Source organism: Coenobita brevimanus, chromosome 71, assembly GCF_032717465.1.
Source record: "Coenobita brevimanus isolate Jiangsu-jjx chromosome 71, ASM3271746v2, whole genome shotgun sequence".
Classification (NCBI taxonomy): domain Eukaryota; kingdom Metazoa; phylum Arthropoda; class Malacostraca; order Decapoda; family Coenobitidae; genus Coenobita; species Coenobita brevimanus.
The window spans coordinates 34,324,352-34,346,707 of NC_137024.1; the positions used below are offsets into that span (position 1 = coordinate 34,324,352).

The 22,356-nt window shown below is 45.5% G+C and overlaps 1 protein-coding gene across 1 annotated transcript in view; it reads right to left on the bottom strand.

The window, feature by feature from the left end:
- The window catches only part of LOC145406742 (uncharacterized), a 121,770-nt gene that overhangs the window by 63,114 nt on the left and 36,300 nt on the right, over nucleotides 1-22,356 (bottom strand). Inside the window, exon 4 of the mRNA XM_080277839.1 lies at nucleotides 8,950-9,045. Coding sequence (XP_080133965.1) covers nucleotides 8,950-9,045 — 96 coding nt within the window. The remainder of the gene's footprint in view (nucleotides 1-8,949; nucleotides 9,046-22,356) is intronic.

The following is a 22,356-nucleotide window of genomic DNA, read 5'->3' on the forward strand; positions in this document are numbered from 1 at the left end:
AGTGACAAAGTGATATCGCCCCAGAAACTCGGGCAAGAATAGTGACTTTCCCTTTCCTGTAGTGATCCAGTGACAGAGTGAACCAGCGGGATTACACCAAAAAGTGTCCGTAAATACCTTCCCCTAACAAAGACTATAAGTTCCAGGTTCATCCGGGCAGTGCTATCCCAAAGTCCAATCCAGAGTAGTCTCCCCCCTTGTCAGTGTTCGCGCGGGCGAGAGTTGCCGCGCCGAGCCTAAACAGTGAACTCTAGTGCTCTACCTCCCTTGTTAATTTATAGTAATAATCCCTCCTCGGCTCATCAAGCCCAGACATCTCTATTGCCCCGACACACTAAGACCTTTTGGACTTTGATACAAGTGAACCCCATCCACTCACGGACTCTTAACCTATTATAAAGCATCATTAGGGAGTGTGTGAATATCCCATATTACACTAACGTAACTCTGTATATCTGTATCCTCTGTTTATAGTGCCATCCTATGTGATATTGTTAAGGTGTTGTAATTAAGGTAATAGATGTGTTAAAGGTGGACTGCCTAGTTTTTATGTCCTGTTCCCTAGTTAGTGCATTACTTCCGGTCCGGAAAAAGGACCCCGCTCAGTAGCTAGTGTCTTTAGTACGAGGAGTCGGCCTAAAAACACTCAGCATAACACAGAGTGATATTTAGGATATAGGATACAGAGACACAGAGTTAGGCTGGGATAACACGGGATACCATTGTACTCAACACACAATATGATCACATTTAACAATGGCTTGTGGTTCTATAAGTGGGGGGGGGGGTGATTGTCTTTCATTAAAGCCCAAAATATCTATACTCACAGTAGTAAAAGGAATACACAAGATTAAGAGTCTAGGGGAGGAGTATTACTACAAGAAAGGCAGGGTGCGGATCATGACACTCGACTCAGTTAACTAGGCGCGGCGACACTCTCCTTGGGGTTTCAGGTTTCCCGCGCACCCGACTGCCGTTCACACTGACGGGGAAACTCCTCTATTCTGGGAGGGGGACAACACTTTACTTACTATTGTTGAATTACTTTCTTTTAAGGGGCATGTGAGTTTATTGGGATTAATAACACTTATCTGTTGACTTCCTCTGGATCGCACTATGTCCTCTGTCACTGTTCCTGTTCCTCTTTCTCGGGTATATTTAGGTCGAAGGGGGCGTCACTGATCTACCCATTTTTCCTGGGTTAATTCACTCTGTCACTCTGGTCGAGGGGGAGGACCTCAGTGGACTCTACCCGTGGTGGGCGACGCACTACCCGCAGGGGAGTCACTACCCGGGTCCGGTCCATCGGTGAGTTGCAGGGAGGCCCTCCTATCTGGGGCCTCGACCTGGGGTAGACCCTCAGCTCAGGGTCTCGTCAGTGTGGTGCAGGGAGGCCTGCCTGTCTGGGGCCTCAACCTGGGGTGGTGGCCCTCGGGGCTGGGGCCAAACAATTGGAGGAGGCGGGTCTGGCGTCGGAGGCTCCGTGGTGTGAGGGGGTCAGCGTTACTCACGCTGGTAGGCTGCTGGGCTCGCCTGGGGGTCCTGGGGCTGCGGAGGTCTGCCAGGGGAAGCGCCGTCAGGGTTGGGCTGCGGCCTCGTCTCCTGCTGGTGCCTGGAGAAGACAAGAATTTCCCAGGAGTAGGAGGCAGGTCCGGACTGGGACTTTGCCTCCGCTCCGGTGACACCTTCGGGGCAACTCTTCCGAGTGGTGTCCAGCTATTCCCACAGGGGAACGCTGAAGGTAGAGTGCACACGGAGACCGTGTTCTCTCTTATATACAGGGAGGGCAGCACGGGGGCGACTCTCTCTCCTGTCTGTCACAGCCGTGGCTCCAGGTTGCTTTACCCTGGGACCCACTTTTTGCTTTCTACTAGGGACTCTTACCCTTGGGGTGGCAAGAGGGTACTGGCCCCTCGTAGCTCACTATTGGGCCTCCTGCCCTGTATGTGGCAGAGGGTATTTCTCCCTCGTGGCTCACTGTGGCAGAGGGTACTGGCTCCTCGTGGCTCACTATTGGGTATGTGGCAGAGGGTGTTGTTCCCTCGTGGCTCACTGTGGCAGAGGGTACTGGCCCCTCGTGGCTCACTATTGGGCCTCCTGCCCTGTTTGTGGCAGAGGGTATTTCTCCCTCGTGGCTCACTGTGGCAGAGGGTACTGGCCCCTCGTGGCTCACTATTGGGTGTGTGGCAGAGGGTGTTGTTCCCTCGTGGCTCACTGTGGCAGAGGGTACTGGCCCCTCGTGGCTCACTATTGGGCCTCCTGCCGTTTGTGGCAGAGGGTATTTCTCCCTCGTGGCTCACTTTGGCAGAGGGTACTAGCCCCTCGTGGCTCACTATTGGTGTGGCAGAGGGTATTGCTCCCTCGTGGCTCACTGTGGCAGAGGTGGGGACACCTCGTGGCTCACCAAAGGGCCTCCTGCCCTTGAGGGGTGTAACTATGGCCGTCGCCAAAAAGCTACTAGGGACTGACTTTTTATCAGTCCCACCCCACTGCTGTCGATGGTTAGCCCGCCCGTGAGGTTGTCTCTGATCCTGGCTCACCTGGTGTCGGGGCAGTTGCGGGGAAAAGGGGCACAGGTCAGTGGTGGTTGGGTGACCCTCTTGCCCTGGGTCATTAGCCCCCCCATTGTCCCTTCCTGGGGTGGTGTGGTGGTGGTGGCCCAGTGGTGAGGTGGCGAGGTGGATGGTCCGGCGGCGGGCATTTTACCACCGTCGTCTTTGAAAAAGTCACGACCCCGTGACTGCAGGTGGTAGGTGGTGGAAGTGAACGTCTTGTGGATCGGGGTAAGGTGTTGCAGGAGGTTTGTCCAGTGGTGGGTTATGGTGTTTGGCTCTCGGTGGGGGTTGAAAGAGAGACGGATGGAGGATGGGCGGTTTGTCTGGCGTAGGAGGTGGAGAAGCTGGGGTGTCCGTCGGATCCTGATGGGTGGGCGGTCGTGGAGGCGCCATAGCACGCTCTCAATTTTTCTCGTTGGATGTTTCCACGATGCCTGATGAAGGGGGAGGGTAATGGGGGTGGTGTTTGGGGTGTGGGTGGCATGTGTTGGGAAATGGGGAGCAGGGGGGGAAGATGGAGGTGTGGGGGTGTATGTAGATGGTGGGCGGATGATGCGTCGTGATCTGGTAGTCGTGGTGGTGAGGATGGGCGTCGGCGGTGATGGTGGTTGGGCACGTGGGGAGTTGGTGGGTGATGTGTTGCGTGGGGCGGTGTGTGGTGGGGTGCGGGTGGGGTGTGGTGGGAGTTGTGGTGGTACGGTGGTAGTGGTTGTTTCCGTGGCGGTGAAGGTGGGAGTTGGCGATGGGTGGTGTGGTGCGTCCACAACTTCACTCTTTCCTCATCCATGTTGTCTTGGGTTGCAAACAGGGTGGTGTATGCATGTGTGTATGCCACAGGGATGTACTGAAGGAGCTCCTTGAGGTGTTGTAGCTTCTTCCTATTCATAGGTACACCTGAGGGGTACTTCTTTAGGAGGTCTACCTGTGCGAGGTCAAACGCAGGGTCGTGCTCCTCCGACCTGCCCTTCTGTAGTTTCCACTCTCGTACCTCGTGGTAGTTGTCGCTATACCCCCCACACACCTTGACACCCTGGAGGTAGTCATTATCTGCCATAATGCGCCGAGCTGCCTTGAAGCCTACGTTCGTCTGCCGGGCCTTGGTCATGTGCCGCTGAAGGACGTCAAAGTTAAAAAAGTCATCGGCTGTCATCCTGACTACGATGGCTGGGTCTGATTTTCGGCAGGACTTCATGAGCGTCATGTAGTGCTCAGTTGTGTATACTTCCTTGCCCTTGAGGTGCTTTTCTAACACACCGAAATCCCAGTCACAGGGCAGGTAGCTGTGCCCAGGCTCCAAGTAGTAGTGGTGTATTGAGAAGAACTGGTTTGAGTGAAGCAGGCGGAGGTATAGGAGCACGATGTTGATATTTTTGTTTTGCCCTGCACAGTTGTCGCTAAAGACCAAGAATTTTAGGATATCATTGGGCACATAATTCTTGATAAAATGGAGGAGACAGCTGGCCACCTCACACGAGCCTGGCCTGGCCTCGCTCTCGTTCCACACATAGAAGTATGGATGGTTGGCTTTCAGGTCGTGGATCCCCAGATTATATGTCCACATTTTGCATCTGTAATACTGGGCACTTGTAGTCAGTCGTGGTGTGGGCAGTGTCTGCCGCAAGTCCACTGCGATGGCAAAAACTGTGGGTGTCTTGTCTTGTGTGTAGACATCAATGAAATTTCTGCCTATCTCGGCGTGGCACTGATGCTCATGCCTCTTGAGGGTCAGGGACGCAATTTTTTCCTTGTCGGCCACAGGATCCAGGAACTCGAACTGTATCTTAAATGTGTCACAGGTGGAGCAGGTGTCGCTTTTGGGAGCACTGATGCTTATCTTGTAATCCTGTACGTTGGCTACAAACCAGGACAGAATAATGGCATTACGTTCCAGTCCCTTCTCCTCCATGTAATCCTGGAACGATTCATACAGGCCGGTCCAGCTAGACCCCGGGGGCAGGTACACCTTGTCTGGGTTCTTTACCCTTGAGTAATGGGACTGGCATATAGGGAGTTTTTTGCAGAACCCTTCAACCATCTCAAGTAGCTCGGGGGCCGTCTTGTTTGGAGGTTCTTGGCAGCCACGTTGGTCCGGGGCTGGGGTGGCAGTGGGGGAGGGAGAGGCCTTGGCCAACACATTTCGCACTTGCTTGTCAGTAATGGCATGAATATTTAGAAAGGCAATGAAACAGACATTAATAGTAACATTATCAACCACCACAGTGTAACTTTTCCCATGCTTCTTTCTGCTTTCCTTCCCCTTCACTCTTGGCCTTGCAATTTCTTTTGTGTGCACCCTGGCATTAATATACTGTGACTGAAGGTCATGGCTTTTCAGTGCCCAATATGCCTTAAATAAATTGTTCACATCCTCCAACCCCACTTTTTCGTAACGCTTGTTCTTACAGGTACAAGCCGGGCCTACCCTCTTCTCATCCACAACAGCTCCATACCTGTTGACATACCCCTCACCACTGTCTCTTTTGGCCTTTTTCTGGGACTTTAGCCAGGTCTCGGGCCTTCTTTTGCGTGAAGGCACGAGCGGCGGTGTATTCGTGTTATCCTGGTTGGTAGTACTCGCCATGACACCGAGTAATTAATTCGTAATCTCAAAGTAATGCGGAGTGTAAAGAATGCCAGGCTTCACTCACGTGCTTGGGGGGATGACTAGCGGGGGTGCTAGCGTGCGTCTGATAGGTTGACAGGCGGCCCTTTAACTCTGACAGAGGGAGCCGCTCGCCCATTGGCTGGGCACATGTCGACATTCGCCCCTACCGCTCTGAAATCACAGACCCTCCCCGCCCTTCTCCTCCCCTCCACGTGTGCAAAACAAGGGAGATTGAACCTAGAATTCTGAACCCACATGGGTCGGAATCGGAAAACGCTCTTCACCACGAGATTTTCAGTGCTTCCATCTATCGGAAAACATGCATAACTCATTTTTGATGGGGGTGGCGCATTCGCCCCTTGTCCACGAGACTCCTCAAATGATCTTTCAGAACTTGAAGATACCTACCACCATTCCTCAGCAAGTTCTCAGGAAGAAAGTAGAGGCTTTCCCTTCCCATTTCACATGAGAAACATCCCCATACCATTACTGATTGTGGGTGTTTAACAGTCGGCACCATGTAAGCAGGGTCATATCGACTACGGGAGGCAGGGTGACGAACCTTGGCAGGATGCACCTGGAACACTTGAAATGTGCTTTCATCGGAAAACATAACTTTTCTCCACTCATCCGATGTACAGTGTGCATACTTCTTGGCAAACTGAATGCGGTGCTTCTTCATGCGGTCAGTGAGAAGTGGTTTCTTGGCTCCGGTGCAGCTTGGCAAACCCAGCTCCTTCTGCATGCGGTGTTGGATAGTTTGAATTGAGATGTCTTGTAACAGCTAGGGATGCATTCTCTTTAATTCTGCTGCTGTCAGTTGAGGATTCTTGATTACTTCCCTCTTCAGAAGCATATCTGTACCTCTGGAAGTCCTCCTCTTCTTTCCACTGCCATGCTTGTGCTCTGGTATGACATCTGGTGGCAGGCCGCACGCTGCAGCAAGAATCTTCATGATGGTCGACTTTGCGTGTCCAATACGTTCACAAATCGTGCTGATAGGGACATTATCCTGCCTCCATGCAATGATATGGACCCTCTCATCCCTTGAGCAGTACTTTCCAGGCATGACAACTTGACTCTAGGAAAATAACAGGGCAAAGTGTAATGCATAAGAAAAAAGACGGAGATGCAAGCTCGGAGCGATGGAAGCGTGTACTCCCACTCTCGCTTCTGGGCAAGCACTGACATGCTGAGTGTTTCACCACCTCCTGCCAACACCAGAGGAGTTGCCAGATACTTCTTGCCCAAAAAATTCACTTGGTAGAGGTGGAAACACACAGCAAAGACAGACAACTCTCCCACAGCAATTCTGTGTGTAGGTCCTATGTCAATTTGTGGTGGGTGTACACACAGTCAAGTTGTGAACCGAGCCTGTGCCACAGAAAACTGCTCCATACAAATAACTAAACCTATGGGAAAAAATGCAATTTGGTTCTGGACGTTAGCCCAAAGTCCCCTTTTCACCCCACTCTTCTCTATTTTTCCCCACTTTACACACATGTACATAATCAAGGAATCAGTCAAACAAAAATGACAACCCACCTTAATCACTTCCTCCATTGGTCCAAGTTGTCTCCAAGACCAAAGCAAACACTATCACACCAGTATAGGCAGCATTACTCACATACAGTAAATCGTTGCAACAACACATTAATCACACCTGCATAACACTGGCCTGGTGCTACACGATGTATACTGTAGTTCAATGCTTGGCTGAGAGGTGACAATGGCAGGGGGGCACACGTAAATGTGTAGAAAAGACAGGGCTTTGAAGGGGTAGCAAAATACACAACTGAACCAAAACAATGCTCTGCACGTCGGGGCTGCCATCTTGCCTGACACGAGGGATGGTCGCCTTGTGTGGGCCTGGTGCTTCGTACGAAATTTTCCGATGGCAATATCGTTATAATGGGAAATTCACCGTAAACTGGATTTTTGAGATGTAACTTTTTTGTTGTTGTTGCTGTTTGCTGATGATACAGTATTGCTGAGTGAAGATGAATGGGAGTTGCAAGGTTTGGTGAATGAATTTGGGACAGTGTGTAGGAAGAGGAAGCTGAAAGTTAATGTAAACAAGAGTAAAGTTATGGTGTTTGAGAGGAATGAAGTCACAGAATGTACAGTGAGGTTGGATGGTGAGGATATGGAGAGTGTGAGTTCATTCAAGTACTTGGGTAGTGTGATGAGTAAGGATGGAACTTTGGGGGATGAAGTGCGTGAAAGAGTACAGCAGGGAAGGAAGGTTGTTGGTTCACTAGAAGCAGTGATGAGAAATAGAGAGGTGAGTATGGAAGTTAAGAAGTCACTGCATGATAAGTAATCACTCTAATATCCGGACGCCAAAATGGTCCGGACCCCCCAAAAAAAAAAAAAAAAAAAAAAAACGAATTTTTTCCACCCATAATTCGAGGTGGCTATGGACTTGCTGTAAGTAGGCAGAATGTTTCATACTGTACTTTTTTCCATACTATACTTACCTCATTTCACTCTTTAATGTCCTTTATTGGTGTGAATAGGGTGTTAGGAGCTATGCATGTGCAGTAGGAAGGTGTTTTTCTGAGTTAGGCTAGGTTAGGGTCCATAAGTACCAGTCCAGGAGCCAGTCACCAGAATGTTTATTACTGTATGAACATACTTCTAAACCCTCATTTTATGTTTCTTTTGCATTTATTTCATTTATGTGCCTTATTGGTGTGTTTGGGTCTTAAATAGGTGCTATGCATGTCCAGAGGGAGTTGTATAGGTGTTTCTCTGAGTTAGGGTCCATAAGTACAAGTCCATAAGCTGGGGCCCAATATCCGGACCTACCTATGGCTCTATTACGTCGGATATTGGAGTGATTACTATTGTGATACCTACCCTGACGTATGGAAGCGAGGCATGGACCTTGCAAGAGGGGAACAAGTCAAGAGTGAGAGCAGTGGAAATGAGTTACTTGAAAAGAGCATGTGGAGTGACATGGAGGGACAGGTTGACGAATGAAGAAGTGAAGGAACGTTGTGAGGTGGATGTGGATGTGGTTGAGAAGATTAGGAGAAATACACTAAGGTGGTTTGGACATGTGGAGAGAATGAAGAATGAAAGACTGACTAAGAGAGTGTATGTAGGTGAGGTGGAGGGAGGGAGAGGGAGGGGTAGACTGAGGATGAGGTGGAGGGATGGAGTTGAGAGGTATATGAGGGAGGGGGGGGTGAGTTGGGGGGAGGGTAGTCAAATGGTGGGTGACAGAGCGACTTGGAGGCGTTTTGTCTGTGGCCACCCTTTGCAGGATTAGGGCATCGGGCTATAGATAGATAGATAGTTATGTATTAATAAGAAGCAGGAGGATGAAGAGAACTTTGGAGGCAACTGTACCTGTACAACATATGAAAACTTTAAGGAAGAAACAGCTGATAGCATGTAGTGTGGTAGATAGTTATGTATTAATAAGAAGCAGGAGGATGAAGAGAACTTTGGAGGCAACTGTACCTGTACAACATATGAAAACTTTCAGGAAGAAACAGCTGATAGCATGTAGTGTGGTGCAGTGGGGATGATGACAGACAAGTGGATTGACTTATGAATATATGCCAGATGTTTAACAGTATGGTTATAGTAATGCTGCAAGAGAAAGACCTCAAGTTATGTGAATCCCTAGGATAGCAAGCAACAGAAGAACTGTTGAAACAGCAAAGCAAAATGTATATGCATAAAGAAGCCTGGAGGGTTTGGAAAGGTCAAATCTGTGAAAAGGTTCCCTAGAAGGCACAAGGTAACTTCAAAACGATGACAAACAGAGAGACTTACCAGATGCAGAGTGACAACCTGTAAACATCCACTGCCAAACCATGGACAGTCTGCAAGCATCAGACTTTCCACTTTTTTGCAATGCACAACCAGAGTCTGAAACAAAGTATGATATTTGAACATTTTATTTACAGTCCCCAACAATTCTGATTTGCAGTATTGTATTTCAGTCTATCAAATGAAGCAAACATACACTGCTTACCATTATCTGCTAACACAGAACTGAGGGCCATGGGAGAAGCCTCATTACATATATATTCACCCATCAGTTCTCTACAAAAACACAAAACAACACAATTACTTTTCCAGAATGACAACATTTGAAATAGTCACTCTGTCAAATCTGGTCACAAACAAGAAATCAACATTTACATTCCCCCGACACCTCACACATTGTACAAATGCAATATAACCTTCAGCTCCTCCCCCAGCAGAGACACCTAACTCGCTCATTGTTACGGATTAAATGTTAAAAACTGTCAGGTACACACACACACACACAATCGAAACAACCACAAGGTCCTCGACATTCCTTCACAATCCAAAAACATGTACATACTTACTGACACATCACAATACATCCACGCCCCTCATCAGGCAAACCACACTCACTCCTCCCCAGCCATCACATCCTGTTCACCTGCATTTGCACTCAACACAACAGGCAAATGGAGCCCAAACTCACTGCAGATCATATCATTATCACAACAGAAACACAATCCATACTGAAGTGATCCTCCCTCACATACACAAATTGCAAGAAAGGAGAATGAACAAAATTCCCAAATGAAACAGAGCAACACTTCAGCACACTAAATAACACACTCATCACCAACATCAACAAGCACATTACAAAGTTCAACATCATACCCAACACTGACAAAAGTCACATTCCATGAAGCAACAGAAGACATTACAGCCTACTCTTTACACCAGAGACTGCCTGCCTCATAAAACAACATGACAGACTTAATTACACCTCCCCTCCATCCACACACACTAGACACCAACACATGGTTCCAAGAAGTAAACAATGAGATCAACAACAAAATTAGTACAGTAAACCCTCCAATTACATGGCTAATTAATCACTGAACTGTTTTGCAGAAATCAAAATTGCACAAATGGTACCATAGAAACCCATGTTATAAGGCTAATTGGAATGGTGAAATCTAAAAATTTTCTCAAAGTCCTCTGCTTGGCCTTCTTGAAAAATTCTGAACCACTCCAGATAATACCTAATATTTATTGTAGTAAACATACAACCTCTATGACGATCACTGGGCATACAGAAGGGTAAAACAGAGTGTACAAAGTAGTAAATAAGTGGTGATCACTTACCATGACGGGGATGGAGTGATGCTTGGGTGTCAGAAAGGGGTGTATCACTTTCATTTTTAATAACTAAATTCTTAGTGCCCATATTTCCTTCTCTGGGAAATACTGTAATAAAATATTTCCATAAACATGCATGCAGACGGTGCCAGGGTGATGTCACCAGGATATCTCCTTTATGTTATGTAGCTTTGCTAGTAGCCTGCTTTCGGTTCAACTTATATCCATCTACATATCTCACTCTCACTTTTAATAAATAATAAAATATTCTTAGTGCCTGTAGCTCCTTGTGAGAAAAAATAAAATGTTATGCAAACATGTGCACAGATGTGCAGTGCCAGGCTCTCTACTTTGTTATGTAAATGACGTAGCTAGTCTCCTGCTCTTGGTTCTACTCATATCCATCTATGCATTCCACTCTCATTTCTAGTAAATAACAAAATATTCTTTGTGCCTGTAGCTCCTTCTGAGGAAAATAATAGAATTTTTTTGTAAACATGCATGCAGATGTGCAGGCACGATCGTCTGCTTTATGTTATGTAACTTAGGTAGCTAGTTGCTTGCTTCCGGTTTTACTCATATCCATTTATACACATCTCTTTCACTTTTAATATGGGACAATATATTCTTAGTGCTTGTAGTCCCTTTTGTGGAAAAAAAATCACATCTTTCCATAAACATACATGCAGACTTTGGCAGGGTGAGGTTGCCTGGCTGCCTCCTCTGTGTTACATAACTTACATAGCTAGTTGCCTGCTTTTGGTTCAACTCATATCCATCTACACATATTACTCTCACTTTTAATAAATAATAAAATATTCTTAGTGCTTGTAGCTCCTTGTGAGGAAGATAATAAAATGTTAACATGAACATGCACGGGGACATGTGGTGCCAGGTCATGTTGACATGTCATTGTTAGGGGTTTTCAACTGTTAGTGCCTGACAGAAGATGTTTCTGGGGAGTCAATTTCTGGGATTTTGTCACACAAACAAGATTCTTTCCTGCATAAGAAGAATCTGGGTGGGGGTTACCTCTCCGCATAAATGGTAAAAATCACAAGAGGAACCCGTGTAATTAGGTGGGGGGTTCACTGTAAATAGAGAATAGAAAACTGAAAGGCCTTTGTGATAACACTTAATCGCTCCACACACCCCTCTCAGCTCTACAAGACAACAGTACCACTATATCACAAACATGCAACTCCAAGACCCATGCTGCCATCACCTCCAGCATCCAACACATCCCTTTCCTACAAAGAACATGCAGACACATTCATGAATGACTGCAAAAACATAAGTCACTCAAAGCAAAAACATGCTGAGCCTGAAAAACAACTCCCTCAACACAGGAAGTCCTTTCCACCTGATCACCATGCAACTTCTTTCCATTCCAGAACAGACTCATAAAATTATCATGAAAACAAAGAACTCTGCATGTACAGGGCTGGCTGGCATTAGCGACCTCCATCTGAAACACTTAGGACCTCAGGGCACCCAGGCTCTCACAAATATCAGCAACTACTCATAAACATACTGCAGCATTCCCATTACAGCAATCCCTCCTTTATCTATCATAATTCAGCCAAGGCCCTGTAATTTTTTTTTTTTTTCTTTTTTAATAAATAATGCCATATTACTCCTCCAACCCCTCAACTGGGGGTAAAACCCCTGTAAAACTCTACACAGGTCTCCCTGTCAATACACAAAACTCATCCTGATATTGATTTTCTGATGGCAACCTTTATATAATCATTATATAATTCTTGCACATTGAGGTGGTTTGGCCATGTGGAGAGGATGGACAGCGAGAGACACACGAGGAAAGTGTATGTGAGTGAGGTGCAGGGGAAGGAGAGGGAGGGAGAGGCCAAGGATGAGGTGGAGGGATGGAGTGGAGAGGTATATGAGAGAGGCGGGGGTGAGGTGGGAGCAGGGCAGTGAAATGGCAGGGAACAGGGCGACATGGAAGCAAATTGTTTGTGGAAACCCCTTGCGGAATTAAACATCTGGCAATAGACAGACAGAGATAGTTCTTAAACAGCCACACATGTCATGCTAATGTGACTGTAATGATTACAAACATGTTTCCTTCACATACATTCCACCATAGGCCTGTCTTATCCACAATGAATGCTTGTTCAGGTATGGGAACTAAGAAAATTATTACATTGTAAATATTAAAAGTGAGAGTAGATACACAGTCGGAAATGAGCAGAGTCTAAAGCAGGCATCTAGATAGCCTACATGAGGTACATAACACATAGGATGGCACCATATGCATGGATAATCACATAAAAATATAATATTTTCCACACAAGGAACTACAGGCAGTAAAATACTTCATTATTTATTAAAAGTGAGTGAAATGTGTAGATGGATATTTGGACCAACTGCATGCAATTTGCTATGCAAGTTTTTTTTCATTCATTCATCATCCAATCCTACATTGCCCCATGAGGAGTACAGGAGCCCAGGGCTAGGCAAGTTGGTCCTGACATTTAAGATGAGAGTGACCAGCCTCACTCATCCCTGAGTGGCATTACATGAACAATAAACCCCAACCACCCCTTGGATATGAACCTTCACCGGCTAAATCTGATTGAAGTGCTGGAATTACCCACTAAACCACCAGGCGCCAAAATTTGGTAATATGGTTACCACCCAGCATAGTAAATGGTTCCCTGGCATACAGGAAACCATTTGCCTTGTCACTCAATGTAGAGTCACCCACAGGCAGAAGGAAGAGGAAAGAATGAAGGAAAGAAAGACAGAAAGGGGAGTATAAAGTCATCCATAGGCAGAAGGACAAGGAAAGACTGACGGAAAGAAAGACAGAAGAGGATGGAATGTAGTTATGTACAGTAAATATAAAGGAGACAAGGTAGGACCAAATTCATGCAAATTTATGTAAACATTTAATACAGTAAATTCTGAATTATCTGTCATCACAATATGCAGCCCAATGCAATATCTGGCAAAATTATGCAATATTCGGCATCAAAATGGGATGTAACCAGCAGTTCTATGCAAAATCTGGTGTTGAGGTGTATCAACTGGCTCATAAACGGTACCAAACCAACACTGTAATACTATATTATTATATTATATCATTATTTTACCGTATTTTATGCTTAATTTTCATTGTTTACTCATGGGAAAGTTTTTAGGATAGAAGTTGGAGGTGGATAATAACACAATATCCGGCTCAACACAAAATATCAAGCCGATGGGGGTACTATAAAATATCTGGAATTTTGCTTTCACCAGTGTTGGGCTTGGGTGAATTATGCCAGATAACAGAGAGTTTACTATACTTTCCACAGGAGGAGCTACAGGAACTAAGAATATTTTGGTATTTATTACAGGTGAGTGAAGTGCATACTGTAGAGCAGGCAAATAGCTACTGTAGTAGTGGTAGGTGGTGGTGACCATCATCCACTCACTTGATATATTGCTGCCTGCTTCTTCCTTCACCTTTATCATTTGTTTTCTGTGTTTGCCCCCTCTCTTCCTGTTTCTCCCATATTTCCTGTCACTTTTTATTACTCTTCTTTCCTTTTTAGATAGCTTTACACTGAGTGACAAGCCTAGTGGTTTCCTGTAAGCCAGAAAACCATTTACAATGCTGAGTGGTTGGTAATCATATAACCAACCCATACATGTTCCCTAAGTGTCAACAAGTCGGTTGGCGAAGCGTTAGTTCCCCTCCTCATAAAACAACTAACACAATGTCAAACAGCCACCCCTTATGGGATTATGGCATCTGGCTATAGATACGAAGTCTGTTCAGAAAGTATCCAACTTTAGGCTCTGAAAAAATAAAATGCTAACCTTCTGAGCTAGGACCAAAATCCCCTTCAAAGTAGACCCTTTCTGACTTGACACACATAGCTCAGTGCTCTTTCCACTGCCAGAAACATTTTTCAAAGTCTGTTTTCTGTATCTCCCGCAGGTCCTTTGTCACATTCATCGTAATTTCTTCTCTCGTCTCAAATCAAGAACTTATCAGCGGAGTTCTAAGCCTGGGAAATAACCAGAGGTTGCACAGAGCCATATCTGGTGAGTAGGGAGCCTGTCAGACCCGCAGGATGTTGTGATTGGCCAAAAATTCCTGAAACAGTTGAGAAAAATGGGCAGGGGGGTTGTTATGGTGCAGCTTCCAACTTGCCGCTTTCCAAAGGTCTGGTCTCTTCTGCCAAGCTATGCCATGAAGATGACAGATAACGTTGAGGTACTAATGTTTATTGACAGTCTGACCTTCTGGTGCATATCTGTGATGCACAACACCACGGTAGTTGGAAAAAAAAACAAAAAAAACTGTCAACATATAAGTGCCTTTCACCTTGCCACGGACCTGTTATGTTTTTTTGGCCAAAGTGACCCTGCATGGTAGGGTTGGCATTAAACTCCCCCCCCCCCCCCAAAAAAAAAAAAGCCTTAAGTATTTTTTTGTAACTTCTTACATTTAAAATTTTTGTATAAAATCCAGACCTATGTTCCTAAGCTTAGGTTAGGTTAGGTTAGGTTAGGTTAGGTTAGGTAAGGTTAGGTTAGGGTAATTAGGATGTAAAATTGGGGAACAGTTAGGACCCTGGCAACATACATTTTTTTTTTATGTGAAGAAGAAGGAACCAAAGGCCATGAGCCCGCAATAACTGTTCCTTCTAAAAAAAAAGAAAAAAAAAATACGAGAGAGCCAAATTCAAGATCAGTTCATTTTGAGATCCCTGGACACACTGTTTGAAAGACTGGAGATCATAGGAAGTAGGAAATACAGGCAGAGGGAGACAGCTCCAGAGGTGACCTGTTGCATAAATGAAGGACTGGGAGTAATGGTTCACTCTTGCATTAGAGAGCTGGACAGAAAAGGGATGAGAGTTTGCTGCTTGACGGGTACTACGCGCCTGTCGAAGAGGTGAAGGAATGCAAGCAGACAGTAAAGAGGAGAAGTGACCATTGAAGTAGCGATAGAAAAGAGATAAAGAGGCAACAGTGCGGCGAAGAGACAGAGGTTGAAGGAAGTCAGTAAGAGAAGTAGAGATAATGAGACGAAAAGCCTTTGACTCCACCCTATTGAGAAGAGCTGCATGTGGGGAACCTGCCCACACATGAGAGTTGTGCTCCACACAAGGGCGGATAAAACCCATGTATAGAGTCAACAATTGTGCAGGGGTAAAGAAGGAACGGCGCTGACTTAGCACACCTAATCTCTTGGAAGCAGATTTTACAAAAGATGTAATATGATCTTTCCAAGATAAGTCCCGAGTAAATGAAACCCCAAGCATGTTCAAGGATGATGCAGCATTAAGCTGAATATTATTAAACATTAGTGGGTACACTTGTGGAAGATTTTGTTGGGTTGATAGTTGTAAGAACTGAGTCTTTGATGCATTAAAAACAAGATTATTTTTAACCCAGTCAGAGATATGAACCAAGTCAGACATTAGGTGCGCCATAGCCTCATCCCTTGTTTGTTGAAGTAAATGCTGAGATGGGTGTTGCGGGAACCGAATGGAAAGGTGAAGGGTGGAGTCATCAGCGTATGACCGGACAGGGTTAGTTGTACAGCTTAGAAGGTCATTGATGAATAAAAGGTAGAGAGTTGGTGATAGGACAGAGCCCTGAGGAACACAACTTTTGATAAATCTAGGAGAAGAACGATGGCCGTCTACAACAGCGGCTACAGAACGACCAGAAAGGAAGCCAGAGATGAAGGCACAGATAGAAGGATAGAAACTGTACGAGGGCAGCTTGGAAATTAAAGATTTATGCCAGACTCAATCGAAAGCCTTTGAGTTGTCAAACGCAATGGCAAAGCTTTCGCCAAAGTCCCGAAAGGAGGATGACCAGGAGTCTGAAAGGTAGGTGAGAAGATCGCCAGTGGAGCGTCCCTGACGGAACCCATACTGATGATCAGAAAGACGGTTGTGATAGGAAAGATGCTTTAAAATATTTCTATTAAGAATTGATTCGAAAGCTTTTGAGATACAGGATGTTAAAGAAATTCGACGATAGTCAGAGGGTTGGGAATGGTCACCCTTCTTTGGGACTGGCTGAATGAAAGGAAACTTCCAGCAAGAAGGAAAGGTACAAGTTGACAGACAAAGACGAAAGAGTATGCCTAGGCAGGGTGTATGCACAGAAGCACAGGTCGCGAGGACAACAGGAGGGACTCCAACAGGCCCATATGCCTTGCTAGTATTGAGGCCTGTGATGGCAGAAAATACATCAGTTGAAGAAATTTTAATGTCAGCCATGAGGAAGTCAGAGGGGGGAAGTGATGGAGGAACAGCACTGGAATCGTCTAAGGTGGAATTGGAGGAGAAAGCCTGAGCAAAGAGATCTGCATTATCAGTAGAAGAAATAGCTACAGAGCCATCAGAGTAGAAAAGAAAAGGGAAGGATGATGAGGTAAAGTTGTTAGAAAGGTTTTTGGCAAGATGCCAGGAGGAGTGGGAAGAATTCGAGCTGGAGAGTTGAGAGCATTTAGTATGGATGAAATTATTTCTAGCAGAGCGAAGACCAGACTTAGCATGATTCTGGGCAGAAACATAAGCAAAATGTGATTCAGGGGTGGGTTGGCTCTGGTACCTTTCATAGGCCCTCTCCTTGTTGCGGATAGTATAAGAACAAGTGTGATTAAACCAAGGCTTTCTTGCATTAGTCAAAGGATATATGAGAAAGGAATGTATGCTTCCATGCCCGACAGAATAACCTCCGTAGTGTGCAAGGCACACTCAGATGGCTCCCGGCCATGGAAGCAATAATCATTCCAGGGAAAACCAAAGAAGTACTGCCTGAAGGCCTCCCAATCCGCAGGTCCAAAGTGCCACAGATGACGTTACTTTGGAGGGTCCACAGGCCGTACCGGAGCGATAGGACAAGATAAGGTGATAAGGTTGTGATCGGAGGAGCCCAACGGAGAGAAGAGATTAACAGTGTAAGCAGAAGGATTAGTTGTAAGGAAGAGGTCAAGCATGTTGGTGCTCTCTCTAAGGCAGTCAGGGATACGGGTAGGGTGCTGTACAAGGTGCTCTAGATCATTAAGGATAGAAAAGGTGTAGGCTTGTTCACCAGGTGGATCAGTGAAAGGAGAGGAGAGCCAAAAGTGGTGGTAAACATTGAAATATCCCAGAAAGGAGATTTCAGAGAAAGGAGAAATGGATAGAAAGTGTTCCATCATAGAAGTATGATAGTCAAAGAATTTTTGATAGTCAGTAGAATTAGGGGATAAGTAAAGAGCGCAGATATATTAACTCAGAGAATGACAGGAAAGCCGAAGCCAGTAGAGAATTCAGAAGAATCGAGTTCAGGAACACAAGAGCAAGATACATCGTCGAGTATATATACACAACAGCCACCATTGGCTTTGAAATGAGTATAGAGAAAGGAGGATACAGAAAAGGGTTTGCTGTCAATTGCCTCTGACAGCTGAGTCTCAGTTCGGAAAAGGTGAGGTTTAGAGGAGGAGGAGTGGTGCTCAACAGATCGAAAGTTGGAGGAAAGGCCGCGAATGTTGCAGAAATGAAGAAGAAGGGAGTTAGACAGTGGTTCCAGGCAGATTGGGTCATCGCTGGGAGAGTGGCGGAAGGTGGGGGCATTTATGGTCCCCCCTCCGGGAACTCCGGGGCTATGTATGTTGAAGCCATGATTACAGTTCTTTTTTAAAATTTTGGAAAAGGAAGTGTAGTATGTACTGTGCAAGTAGTCTGGTGTTGGTAGTTAGAGAAACTTGTACTGGAGAGTATGCTGTGTCACGATTCAATTCGCGACATTTCCCTTTTGTGAGAAGCCACGAACTATTAGTGGAAAACTCACTGTGTATCGCTCAGTTAACTGTTTCTCCCTCCATTTCGGAGTATACTTTTCAAAACATTCGTCACCGTTTTCAAAAGTGACCGATTTAATGCACGTCACTAAGTGCTGTACTGAGCGATACTATTGTTTTTTATTGTTCGCCCCTGCTCATTCGACTGTTAAAAAATGCGGCCGAGTGCTCCGCTTTTGTTCCCACGACTTACTCAGTCTTGTGTTTGCTGTGACGGAGAAAGGTTCTGTGCTCAGAAGTGGAGAGGTCAGCTAGCACCCCAAGCTCTACTAGTACAGTTAATCCCAGTACTCCCACCTTAGTGGTGATACATAGCATTCATCGACTGGTATTTCTTTTGTGTATTTCCTAGTTTTAAGAGCTTAGTTAAGGTGTTTTTCCTAGGCATAAGTATTTAGCTTCTGTGTGAGTGAGCGAGTGCGTCTCATTTAATTGATTTGAATTGTAACGTTAAATTTATTTTTTGTGATTAATAAATTTAACAGTTCCTTTCTTGAGCTTAATGTAAGTAAACTCTTGTTTCATTTAATCCAAATTAAACTTATTTTCCATATAGCTCCTTAGCTTGCATAAACATTTACTATTCATAACTGGTACTTAGACCAGTCTTGTTGTATTAACTTAAAATCCGTTGTGCCAGGAGTTAATGCATCAGCAAGAACCTGATGTTATTATTATTAGTATTAGTTATTTATTGTCAGGGGTGAATTAACTTTCTCCAGAGGCTAACAGTACAGTAATTCAGCAATTGTGAGTAATTAGTCTCTGCTGTGTACTGTTGAGAAAGTTTATAAATTCTCGATCTTAGAGAATCTTAGCAAGTCAGCGTAAAGTAATCGTTGCTTGATGTAGCAAGACAATCATTGTCTCTGCTCTTCAATATTACTGAATATTATTATCAATTTAAATAATATTTAACCATTTATATATCAAAATTACCGTGATATTTTAAAAACCCCGTGACAATTGGCGACCTCATTCCAGGATATTAACTCCTAGCTCTAAAGCTATTCACGAGATAGTGCTCACTCATTCATATTTACGTATTTATCATTAAAGTTTATAGGCACAAGCTTACTGGTGTTTACCCTTAATTTAACAAGTGAATTTTGCTTTATTAATCAATAGAATACTTAACTCTAGTTTATTTTTGGTAACGCCAGACAATTTTATTCGCTTCTGGGAAGTCGCCGTACCATTGTGTTTATTATTGAGTCTTCCCAGTCATTTACATTTTTGATTTATTCTTTGCCAGTTAACTGGATAAGACTGGTCACCACTAGCTTGTGTCTGTACTCTTTACTTTTGTTTATTAGTATTCGTCGCTAAGCAGTCAGTACTGAATTTCGGTTTGCTTAATAAATTAGCGAAATGGCTACTACTGTATTTTTACAGGAAGCCAAAGAAATGGGTCTTTCGGACCCAACCGAAATTAAAGAGTATATACTCTCACGGCATAATCAGGAACAGCAGCGCGAGAATGATGCCCGTGAAGAGCGTAAGATTCAGCGCGAATGCGAGCGAGAACAGCGCGAATACGAGCGAGAGCAGCATGAGAAAGAGCGCGAATACGAGCGGGAACAACGGGAATACGAGCGGGAACAACGAGAACACGAACGTGCCGAGCGAGAAGCACGAGAAAAACATGAACTTGAAGTGCTGAAGCTCAAGCGAGATTCCTTGGCTTCAGACACGTCTGCTGCAGTTGGTCCAAGCTCCACGAGCTTTCTCCCTGCACATGTCCTGGCGACCCCACGCATCAAGCTTCCTTCATACAAGGAAAGTGAGCGAATCGAGCCGTACATAGCTCGTTTTGAGGACATGGCAGACATGTATCAACTGGATGAGGCAGCTAAGCGGCTTCAGTTTCTTAGTTTATTTGAGGGCCCCGCCCTCGATATTCTCCACAGAATTCGTGGAGACAATCTCACATATGAGATGATGAAAGCTGCACTCATTAAGGCGTATGGTCTCACAGTAGACGACGCCAAAGTTCAGTTCATGCGAGCTCGTCTCCAAGACAAGGAGACAGCTGTTCAGTTCCTTGATCGTCTCACAGCTTACTTAAATGAGTGGATGGAGAAAGATGAAACTCCTTCAACGCGTGAGGGGATAATTGACCTTATGCTGCGTACACAGCTAGAGAGGTCGTGGCCTGCTGAGCTCATAGCACAGCTTAAGATCTGCCAGGTGAAAGATGCCAGCCAAATGGCAGAGAAGGCTGACGCATTCTTTACTGCATACGGGTATCAAACTCGTAAGCAAAACACCTGGAGCAGAAAAGATACTGCCAAGTCTGGGAAGCCGTCTCAGACTGAATCCCAGCACCAAGGCCGTTCTCAGGATAATGGCCAAGGTCCAAAACCGCAGTGGAAAGACCAGGGGCAAAACACTCAGAAACCTGAGTGGAAGCGGTACAACAAGTACCCTAACCAGCAGCAGTATCAGCCACGCAACCGACCGTCGGGACAAACTTTTCCACCACCAGCTCAAAAGAGGCAGGAAGCGAATGCAGCCTTCATTCCTCAGCAGCAGCCTGGTGGTCACGTCCCTACCAGTGTGGGTACTTCCCCACAGTTCACTAGTCCCACAGTGACAGTGAACCCCCCTCCACAGATGGCCAATGTTCCATCTTATAACCCTCAATGCACAATGTTTGCCACATCAATTCAGCAGCCTCATGAGTGGCTAGCTGCTTCCTCCACAGGCCCTCCCACAGGTGACAGTACCTTCCTTGTTCAGCCAGGGTTTGTGGGAGGCATTCCTGTGAAGGTCCTGAGAGATTTGAGTAATCCAAGGACTAGCCTGGTTCCCAGTCAAAAGTGTAGACCTGACGTCTCACTTGTTGGCCCCACAGGACACAGTATGTCCAGGGCCTGTACATACACATGTACTGTAGGTTAAGGGGGAAGAGAGAACTCCGCAGAGGTGAGTTGAGGCTATGGAAGACCCAAGTTTGCACAAGGATTCTCAGCTCCCCGATACTAATATAAGTATTGTAGGTTAAGGGGGAAGTTCGAGAGAGAACTCCGCAGAGGCGACTTGAGGCTATGGAAGACCCAAGTTTGCACAAGGATTCTCAGCTCCCCGATACTAATATAAGTATTGTAGGTTAAGGGGGAAGTTCGAGAGAGAACTCCGCAGAGGCGACTTGAGGCTATGGAAGACCCAAGTTTGCACAAGGATTCTCAGCTTCCCGATACTAATATAAGTATTGTAGGTTAAGGGGGAAGTTCGAGAGAGAACTCCGCAGAGGCGACTTGAGGCTATGGAAGACCCAAGTTTGCACAAGGATTCTCAGCTTCCCGGTACTAATATAAGTATTGTATTGTAGGTTAAGGGGGAAGTTCGAGAGAGAACTCCGCAGAGGCGACTTGAGGCTATGGAAGACCCAAGTTTGCACAAGGATTCTCAGCTTCCCGATACTGATATTGTATTGAATATTGTATTGTAGGTTAAGGGGGAAGTTTGAGAGAGAACTCCGCAGAGGCGACTTGAGGCTATGGAAGACCCAAGTTTGCACAAGGATTCTCAGCTTCCCGGTACTAATATAAGTAAAGTACTGTAGGTTAAGGGGGAAGTGAGAATTCCGCAGAGGCGACTTGAGGCTATGGAAGACCCAAGTTTGCAAGGATTCTCAGCTCTCCGATATTAATATAAGTACTGTAGGTTGAGGCACAGGTTGAGGACCCGTGTGCAGTTCGAGGCTATGGAAGACCCGAGTTTGCACAGGGATTCTCAACTTGCCGACCATAATCGTGTGCTAAAATTAATGGCGACCTCGAGTGTACTTTTCATAGCATGTACTGACTGCTAGCCAGAGAGAGTAATTGTAACATAATAAGAATTTTGTCTCATTGACACTTTTGATGCTCCACCTTAATTGGTTTTGCAGGTTCAGCAATGGGTGTAGCAGTTTTGCTGTGCGGACCAGCTGATCATCTGCCGCACGCTGCTGCCTCTTCTCCTCTGCCTTCGTCGTCGCCATATTATTTACTGTGTCATTTTACACGTAGGTACAGTTACACTACAACTGTCACACCTACACTGTGTATTACATACACCACGCTACACAACAATTAGTTGTCAGTGTAAATGTAGCGAATTTTCGCTCAGTTTGACCTGAGTACAGGATTTTCACCGTCATCACGGAGTTTTTCCCTCAAGCTTGCTTCTATTAACGTAAATACGAGGTTTTTTCGCTCACTGGCGACTGCAACTTTCTCCTGTAGCAGGATAGCACA